Here is a 9,299-nt window from a genome sequence, read left to right on the forward strand (position 1 = left end):
TTGAATACTGGTCGTCCAGTCCGGTTGGGGTTGTCAGGCCCGATAGATCTATCAACAGGATTCGCGTTTACAATACCGCTGTAAATAACAGTTACCAAGCTACAGGGAAGTATGCCAGTGGTACAACTCAACGTAGAATATATTTTTCAGTTACTTGTGTCCATAACGTAAAACATAAAATACATGTATTCTCATCCCGAAATACTTAGAGTTTAAAAGTGGCACTATATACTCACTTTTGTCTTGAAGATATGTAATTTCGACTTGGTCTCCGATTGATATCACGAACCTATCCATATATAATATATCAATACCTTTTCTTTTTAAACAATCGTCACATATATATACTTATAATACTTTTAATACTTTTAATAATTCCTTAATCCGTAGTTAGCAGTCCGATGTTAGTAATTTAATTTTAATGGTTCATAATTAGGTGTTTAATAAATAAATAAAACCCCCCTCGAAATAAATAAAACCCCATCGTATTCGAATTGGTCGGGATTAATCTTGACCCACGGTACCGGTGTTGTCAAATGACGTGTTGCGTACATAAAGTACCGGTGTTGTCAAATGACGTGTTGCGTATAATCATGGGATCTTATGATTAATCTTCTCGTATTGTTTACGGGTGATCCTGAAATATATAAAATTAAATTATGAGTACATATGTATAAAATATCATGTTATTTTAGAAAGATGTGATTTATTTAATTTTCTCCAATTATTTTCGTGGCTAAACTAGTTTTGGATATCCGATTTTGTTTTGGTCATAGTTTCTTCGTTACAACTCCGTTTTCGTTGGTTCAACTTGCCACTTCCTTGGATCAAGTCCCTCTTTAAGAATATGAACTGCAAATACCTTAGTTTGTATTCGAAATCACAGGTCATAGGTCAAACTTTGGTGAAACTTATGAAGTTGATCATTTTCTATCATGTAAACAACCTTAAATGATTATTTTTCTAAAAATACTTATACTTTGAGTTAAAACATAAAATTTTTATGTGTCATCATATTCATAAGAAATATCATTTTTCCAGAATATAAACCTCCAATTCAAAGTTCAAGATGGTTTTTAATTATCCAACCCAAAACAGCCCCCGGTTGCACTCCGACGTCGTAAATTCAGTTTTTAAGGTGTTCTTTGAAAAACTAAGTTTTACCTTGTTAAGTTAGCATATATTTATGATATATTACAGGTCTTGAAGTATTTTAAAAGTTAAGTTAGAAGGATCTATTTAGTTTGCAAACAAGTTTGAAAACATTCAAACTATGTTCTTGTTGTTAAAATTTTATACCACAAAATAAGATAGCTATATATATATGAATCGAATAAGGTTATGAACAAAGTTACTACCTCAAGTTACTTGGACAAGATTGCTATAAAAGAGGAGTAAAAACATAGAACCAAAAGGGTGATAGAATTGGATGAAAGATTGGAAGTAAACTTGTGTTCTTGGAAGGATTCTTGAAGTGTTTTTGTAAGGGTTTTCTTATGGTGATTAAGTGATGTTTTTGAAGCTAGATCTTCATGGTAACTAGCTGAATGGTTATGGAGTTTAAGGGTTATGAAGATGTGTGTGTTTTTAGCTAGAGATTTGAGGTAAAAATGAATCAAAAATTGAAAATGGATGGAAGTACTTAAGGTGGTGGTGGCGTGATTATTGGTATACAAGGACAAGATTTTTAGTTTGTTATTTTATGTAATTAGTCAACAAACTTCCAAATACCAATTACCTTATACATAAGGCATTGAACAAGGGATGGTTGGTGGTGATTTGATGTGTATATACCAATAGTAAATACGTATAGAAGCTAGGTATGATACGAGTACATGTACTCTAGATATACGTATAGAAATCTTGTGAAAAATGGAATGAGAATTCAAATATAGCTATCTTTTGTGAATATACTTATATTGTTTTATGTATTTAAGTCCTTAAAAAGTGATTAAATACATTACTTATACGATATATGTATAAACATTATAAGTCATAAGTATTTATGTCAAATAACGTTACGTATGGTTATTGTTTTGAAAACTTAAGTTAGTAGTTTCAAAATATACTTATAACTTATTGTTATTAATACAAAATGAGATATTAAAACATCCTTAGATCATGTTAAATATGTATATATACATATATATACACAAACGTATAATTATCATATGTTATATAGTTCGTGATATCATCGGTCAAACTAGACGGTCAAACGTTGTGTAAAACTCATTTCAAAAACATAAATCTCAACAATTTGGATTGCTTATCATGTTGGTAAGGTTTAATTTATGTAAATATTAATCTTATAAGTATAAATTGATCGAAAAATTGCGGGTCATTACAAGGATACCCTAAACACTTTAGTGAAATGATTGACCCGAGTGAGATAGCCTCAGTTATGTAACCTCCTCTAATGCTTGCGAAAAAAGGTTTGAGAATAGCAAAAAGAATAAAAACTAAGTTTTCGCCCTTCCGTCTTGCGGAATAAAGATAACTTCATCACTACGAATAAAAGTCCTCGCTGTTTGAAGTTCGGAAGTTTGCTTGAGGACAAGAAAATCTAAGTGTGGGATATTTGATATCGGCTAAAAAGTCATGTTTTTACCCCTGATATTGAATCCCAAAAGCATAAAGTTAAAAACTTTGTTGGCAAAATAATCACTTTTTTAGTTTAATTTGTAGATAAAGTGATTACGAAGCCGATGCAAAAAGAATCAAGAGAAACGGAGCTAAAACGAAGATTCTAGAGCGAAAACGGTGAAAGACAAGAAATCAAGTTACGATCCAGGAAATCAGGGAGCCAAATGGCCTGCCAAACTGCTTGCCAGTATGGCAAACATCCTGCCAAACAGTCAGAGCAAACGGGTTCCTTAAACGGCTTGACCTGGTAAACGGGCCCTTCAAACGGCCTGCCAAACGGCCTGCCAGCCGTTTGCAGGCAAAAATCAAGTCTATTTAAAGAGCTTTCTCCATCCATTTCAACATACACTCAGTTTGTAATTCTTTTCATATTTTCAAGCTTTTATTTAGTTTTTAGTAGTAGTTAGCTTAGCTTTTATTTTTCAGAGGATATCCCGGCGAGTCCCTGCTATCTCGGGCAGATTTCTTCGGCCTTTTCAGTTTTTATCTGAAATGCTTGTCTTTTGTATTAAACATGTGTTCTTACTTTTTATGTTTAATAATACATTCCGATATTACCATGATAGTTTAACTAATCTGTATGTTGCCATGATAGAAGTTTGGGTTAACGTAATTATGTTAATTTAGTACGATTACTGTTATAATACTGAACTAGGAAGTCTGATAGATTTGTATGCTAGCATCTTAAGGATTGACCAACCTAGGTTGTGATCAGGACTTGTCCACCTATATGAAATTAGCTACTTCATAGGATTAAGACCCCTGGTTATACTGTATCTGAAGATTCTATGAACTCGGTATGGTTGGAGTTCCCGAGAGGCATTTAATGCGCTTTTAGGACACAGAACTTAGGAATTGAGACATGAATGACCTAGTATACCTATTGACTATTCCGAAGAGACTTCTTAGGAACTGCTAAGATCTAGTTAGTACCTTCACCGTGTGACCGAAGCCTATTGCATGTTCTTGTTTAATTGTTGCCTTAGGACTTAGTCATATCAACTGTTTAGGTATTCATTAGGTTTCTATCTGCTTTACTATCAGTATATCAACTCTAATGCTGTATAATTTTTGAATTGATATGATCTCATTAGTATGATGGGATGGTTGTTAGTTTTCATTTATGGTTTTGCCAACTTAAACCGATGGACTCCTTCCGTTTGTGATCAGTGTTCAATCAACACGGCACATTGTTATTCAGTTAACTAAAATGATAATGAGGGTTAGGATTAGAGCTCAACTCACTAATAAACCTAGTACTTTACTGAGGATAACTTCCGAGGTATAGCTACCTTTCAATTATACGATTAAGTGACATACTTCTCACTGCTCAAAGAGAACTCCGAGAGTTCAGAGACAAGTAGGTCTGTGTAATTGGCTCATCCAACCAGATCTACATCATTCCAAGCATAGTCTTAACATAATTATAATTACCTTTCCCTAACCCAACACTGATATCTTGGTCAACATTTCCCTGATTTGCATACTCCGGATATCCTTCCACCTATTTACTTTTCTGCACTTAGGACTTTTAACTAAAACCAGCTACTATTTTTATCCATGTAATTTAACTAAAAGACAATTGTCCACTTGATCTTCAATTCGTTAATCCATAAAAAAATACGACACTAGGTTAACTTACACCTTCTACACCTTAGAAAGTAAAAGTAAATTTAGGCCCGACACAATATAAATAAACAAAACCACTGTGTGCTACTTTGTTCCACCGAACCGGACGTCCTGTGACCCAATGACACCGCACGAATAAAACTGTCTGTTAGTGGCATATCAATGGTCGAACCACGGTCGACCGTGCCATTGACCGTGTGATAACGGGTAGTTTTTGAATTCCACTATAAATAGCAAGCATTGGAGAGCATTTGAAGCTGACCCTCTTGCACATTCAAAAGGCATATTTGCAGAGATCACAAGGGCTTTAATTACTACTTAAATGTGATCAAGCAAGAGAAGATTCTATGATCTTATAGATATAGAATTTGGTTGTTGTAAACTTACTAATCAAATTTGTTTATCTTGTGAGTTTACTTAGTGTGATGTATGTCCTAGAATTATCTTAGGATCATCATTACTAATTGTATGAGTCTTGTAACTTCAATTAATAGAAGCATAGGCTAGCTTAGTGATCTACTTCCTTAAAGGGACTTAGGAAGTTGAAGAATCTTATTTGGAGATTAATGCTTGTCCAAGTTGAAGACAAGTTGAGCTAGGTTAGAGTTGGTCTTTCAAAGGGCTAGAAAGATTAGGTTTGTTGTCTACCAATGAAATTGAAAACTTGTAAATCGGATCTCCACCGGGTTTGGAGAAAAGTGCTTAGTGAAGCAGGAAATCCCGATTAGTGTAATCGGGGAGTGGATTGAGGTGGATTAGTTAACATCCACCCGAACCACTATAAATCCTTGTGTCTATGTTCTTTACATTACTTTACTTATCATTTTGAACATATACACCACACACATCAAGTTTAAGTTGAATTGGTTGATCATAGTTAATCAAATTTGGTGATCAATAAAAAAAATGTTAAAAACATATTAAGTAACTATTCACTCCCCTCTAGTTACTTACAAACTCATCTAATTATTCAAGGTGAGTGGAGTATTTATATGCGTGTGCATATAAATTGTTTGCTTGTGGGGATAGTGGTGAGTACTATTCGATTGTAAAGGATGTACTCTTTGTTTGCCACTTGGTGCATGGTGGTGAGTGAAGTCTTTTTTGACTCGCTCTTTGTTGGCCACAATGCGTTTGGGGAAAGTGGTGAGTGAAGTCAATAATGACTCGCTCTTTGTTGACCACATTACGTGTGGGAAAGGTGGTGAGTGTGATCATTTAGAAGTCCACTCTTTGTTGGCCACTTGTGATGATGTGGTAAGTGTCAATAATGGGTACACTTTTTGTTTGCCACATTCATGTGTATATGGTAGTGCCATTCGGTAGGCGCTTTTTTTGGCCAAATACACGGGTTGTTGGTGTTATTTATTTGATGACTATCACATTTGGGTATGGTTAACCATATTGCGTTCATATGTTGTTACTAGTAGTGTAGCGTGTTATATTCTTGTCTTATGTGATTAACATGCTATCTTGTACTCGGTTGTGTTTATATGAGTTAGTGATGCTATCTTGTATGCGGTTATGTGTAAGTTGTGCAAGTAAGTGGTTTATGTATGTATGCATATAAGTATTGCACTCACTAAGCATTGTAGCTTACTCCTTCGTTGTTTACCTTTTTACATATTGTGGCACATCGAAGAACAAGGGTAAGGGATTGGCCTAGCTCACTTATGGCGGATTTTGGAAGGCACTTTGGTAATGGTCCCGATGGTCATCCTCAATGTGGGTAATTTGGGTCAAACGGGTCATGTAAAACATTGTTAAATTGATGGACATGAGTTCCTGATGTTGTAAACTCGTACTTGTTATGTTTTGAATTATGTTTAACATTGTGTAAAGCATTATGATCTATGGCTCGTGTTGACATAATTATTGTTAGTGTTATATAAAAAAAAAGAATGTCATATTTTTCACAAGTCTTTTATTAAATCGGTTTGGGGACGTTTCAAGTGGTATCAGAGCATGACCTAAGGGGTCTAGGTTGCCTTGGGATGGGATCCTTTACTTAGGTTGAATGGACGTTTTATGCATGACTTTTCGGGTTACGGGACCACGGGATGGTTGTAGGCACTTTAATGCTTGTGGTTGTTTAATTATGTGTATCTGATTAACATCGAGTGAGATGGTCGTTGTATCAAGGAGTTTGATAGGATGTGCAAGTGTATTAATGATTGGCCACCATTAGTACTATTGCACGTCATGTCAAACGATCGAAGTACGACGAACGTCAAGCAAGATAGGGTTGTTGAGTGTTTTGGCGTGTCTTTTATTGTGATCTAACCTATTTTAAATGTTAGAATGAGGACACGAAGCGGGATGGATCATGAGGGTCCAATCATGAGGATGTAAATAACGATGATGATCTTACGACTAAGATTGAGGTCGCGCTTGAGAGTTATTCCTCGGTGTTTACCGGGAAGGTCAAAGAGGTTCTTCAAGAGACGATTGAGGAACAAATAACCGATCTCCTTCGAGATCAAGTGAGTGTAGTGGTAAAGGAAGAGTTTGATAAGAGGTTTCCAAAGCCTCAAGGTAAAAAGGGTGTTGAAGAGGGACCGCTCAATCTTGGGGTTCCCGACAATAGTGGGTTTAGTTGCAAAGACTTTAAGTTCGCTAACCCGCCACTAATCGAAGGGAGTCCTGACCCTTTAAAAAGAACTAGGCGGATTTCGGATGTGGAAGGTTGTTTCCGAATGTGTGAATGCCCACCCAATAAAAAGACGAGCCTTGCTACGAGCCTAATGATGGGTGTGGCAAAGACGTGGTTGGATGATAAGATCCTTATGATGGGTGAAGAGCCATTTGTTAGTTTGTCTTGGGATGATTTCAAGACCGAGTTTTTCAAGGAGTATCACACTCACGCCGATCTCACCCGAATTCAGAAGGGTTTGCGAAATCTACGCCAAGGGTTAATGGACCTAAACACCCTTAAGGCTACGTTTCTTGCTAAGGTGTGGTTTTGCACAAAATATCAAAGGAACGACCTCATGTTGATGGAGGATTTTCATAAGGCCTAGAATGATGACTTTCGGGCGAAGATTAGCCTTGTTCATGTTAAGACTTTTGACGAGTTGTTTGATGTGGCGAAAGGGTTTGAACTAGGGGTGTGCACCATTTAGTTTCAAACCGAATAAACCGAATATCGAATCGAATCCAAACCAAAAAAAACCAATCCGAATTTTTTAAACGGTTTTCGGATCGATCGAAACCGAAACCGAATTTGTAATTCGGTTTTTGGTTTGGTTTTTGGTTTTGAAAATTTGAAATTTGGTTAACCGAAAACCGAAATAAAAACCGAATTCAAATAAATAACATTTAAAACATATTTTTTATAATTATAATATATATATATATATATATATATATATATATATATATATATATATATATATATATATATATATATATATATATATATATATATATATATATATATTAAATTTGATGTATTATTACATTTTTATTAAACAATAAACATGTTATATACCATATACACTTAAAATTAATTCCACAACCGTTATTTCTAATTTATATGTAAGTTTATGCTGGTTAGGATTTCTATTTTTAGTGAATTTCGGTTTTAACTGAAATCAAACCGTAATCAAATTCGGTTTTCGGTTCGGTTTTGGTTATGGTTTTGATATTTAAATTTGGTTTTGGTTTGGTTTTTGATTTTAATTTTATAAGTTTCAAAACCGAAAAAACCGAACCGAATAAACCGAAAAACCAAAAACCGAACCGATGAACACCCCTTGTTTGAACCCGATGACCCGAAAGTTAATGATGTTACTACGAGTAAGAGGAAGTTTGAGGCGGGTAGTGCCCCGAATAAGAAGGCTAAGAGTGGGGCCGAAAGTGTGGGAAGTGTGAGAAGGGAGGTTCTGGGGATTATGTCCCAAATTGCTATACTTGTGGGCAAAAAGGTCACATGTCCCGGGATTGCCCAAACCCGTCCTCCAAGAGTAAGATCACTTGTTTCAATTGCCACAAAGAGGGTCAACGGAAGTTCGAGTGTCCTGAGTTGACTATGGGTGATAAAAGTTATGAGAACACCAAGCGGTTAGAAAAGGCGGTGGGGCCCGCGAGGGGTCGAAATTTCATGATGACTACCGAGGACGCTAAGAAGTCCAACGAAGTGGTTCAGGTACTTTCTTGGTTAATTCTAAACCCGCTAAGGTTCTATTTGATAGTGGTGCTAATATGTCGTATGTTTCTATAAAATATGCGGCTACTTTAGATTGTACCTTATGTCACCTAGACTCTCCTTTACAAGTCGAGATCGTCAATGGTAGGTTCTTGGTGGCTAATGGGGTGTATAAAAATTGTGTTATTGATTTTGGAGCTGAGAAGTTTGATATTGATTTGGTTTCTAGTACCTTGGGTGAATATGATGTCATTGTGGGTATGGACTGGCCCGATCATAATAGAGCTAATCTTGCGTGTCATGAGAAATTTGTAAGGGTGAGAACCCCGAGTGGGGGAGATCTAATCGTGTATGGTGAAGCTCGAAGACGTCCTGTGCCTATTTGTACTTATGCTCGGGCGCGTCGACTTGTGTCTAGTGGGGGTATGGCTTATCTCGCCCATGTGGTTGATACTCGTGATGAGCCACCTTCTATTAAAGCCATTCCCGTTGTTAATGAATTTGACGATGTTTTTCCCGATGAATTATCGGGTTTTCCACCGATAAGACGAATGGAGTTTCGCATCGAGCTGGTTCCGGGGGTGAATCCCATTGCCAAAACTCCCTATCGTTTGGCACCAACCGAGATGCATGAGTTGTTGAACCAAACCCAAGAGTTATTGGAGAAGGGTTTTATCTGACCGAGTAGCTTGCCATGGGGTGCTCCGGTCGTGTTTGTAAATAAGAAGGATGGTAGTATGTGTATGTGCATTGATTACCGTAAGCTTAACAAGGTGACGATCAAGAATCGTTATCTGTTGCCTAGGATTGATGATTTATTTGATCAACGTCAAGGTGCGTGTTATTTCTCTAAGATTGACTTGCGATCCAGTTATCATCA

At 36.3% G+C, this 9,299-nt stretch overlaps 1 protein-coding gene across 1 annotated transcript; it reads left to right on the forward strand.

Annotated features, from left to right (window-relative positions):
- The first annotated feature begins 8,475 nt into the window (after positions 1-8,475).
- LOC139904536 (uncharacterized) lies at positions 8,476-9,099 on the forward strand. The gene has a single exon (XM_071886455.1). The coding sequence runs from the start codon at positions 8,476-8,478 to the stop codon at positions 9,097-9,099; it is 624 nt and encodes a 207-aa protein (XP_071742556.1).
- The last annotated feature ends 200 nt before the right edge of the window (positions 9,100-9,299 follow it).

Source organism: Rutidosis leptorrhynchoides, chromosome 1 (genome assembly GCF_046630445.1).
Source record: "Rutidosis leptorrhynchoides isolate AG116_Rl617_1_P2 chromosome 1, CSIRO_AGI_Rlap_v1, whole genome shotgun sequence".
In the NCBI taxonomy this organism is placed as follows: Eukaryota; Viridiplantae; Streptophyta; class Magnoliopsida; order Asterales; family Asteraceae; genus Rutidosis; species Rutidosis leptorrhynchoides.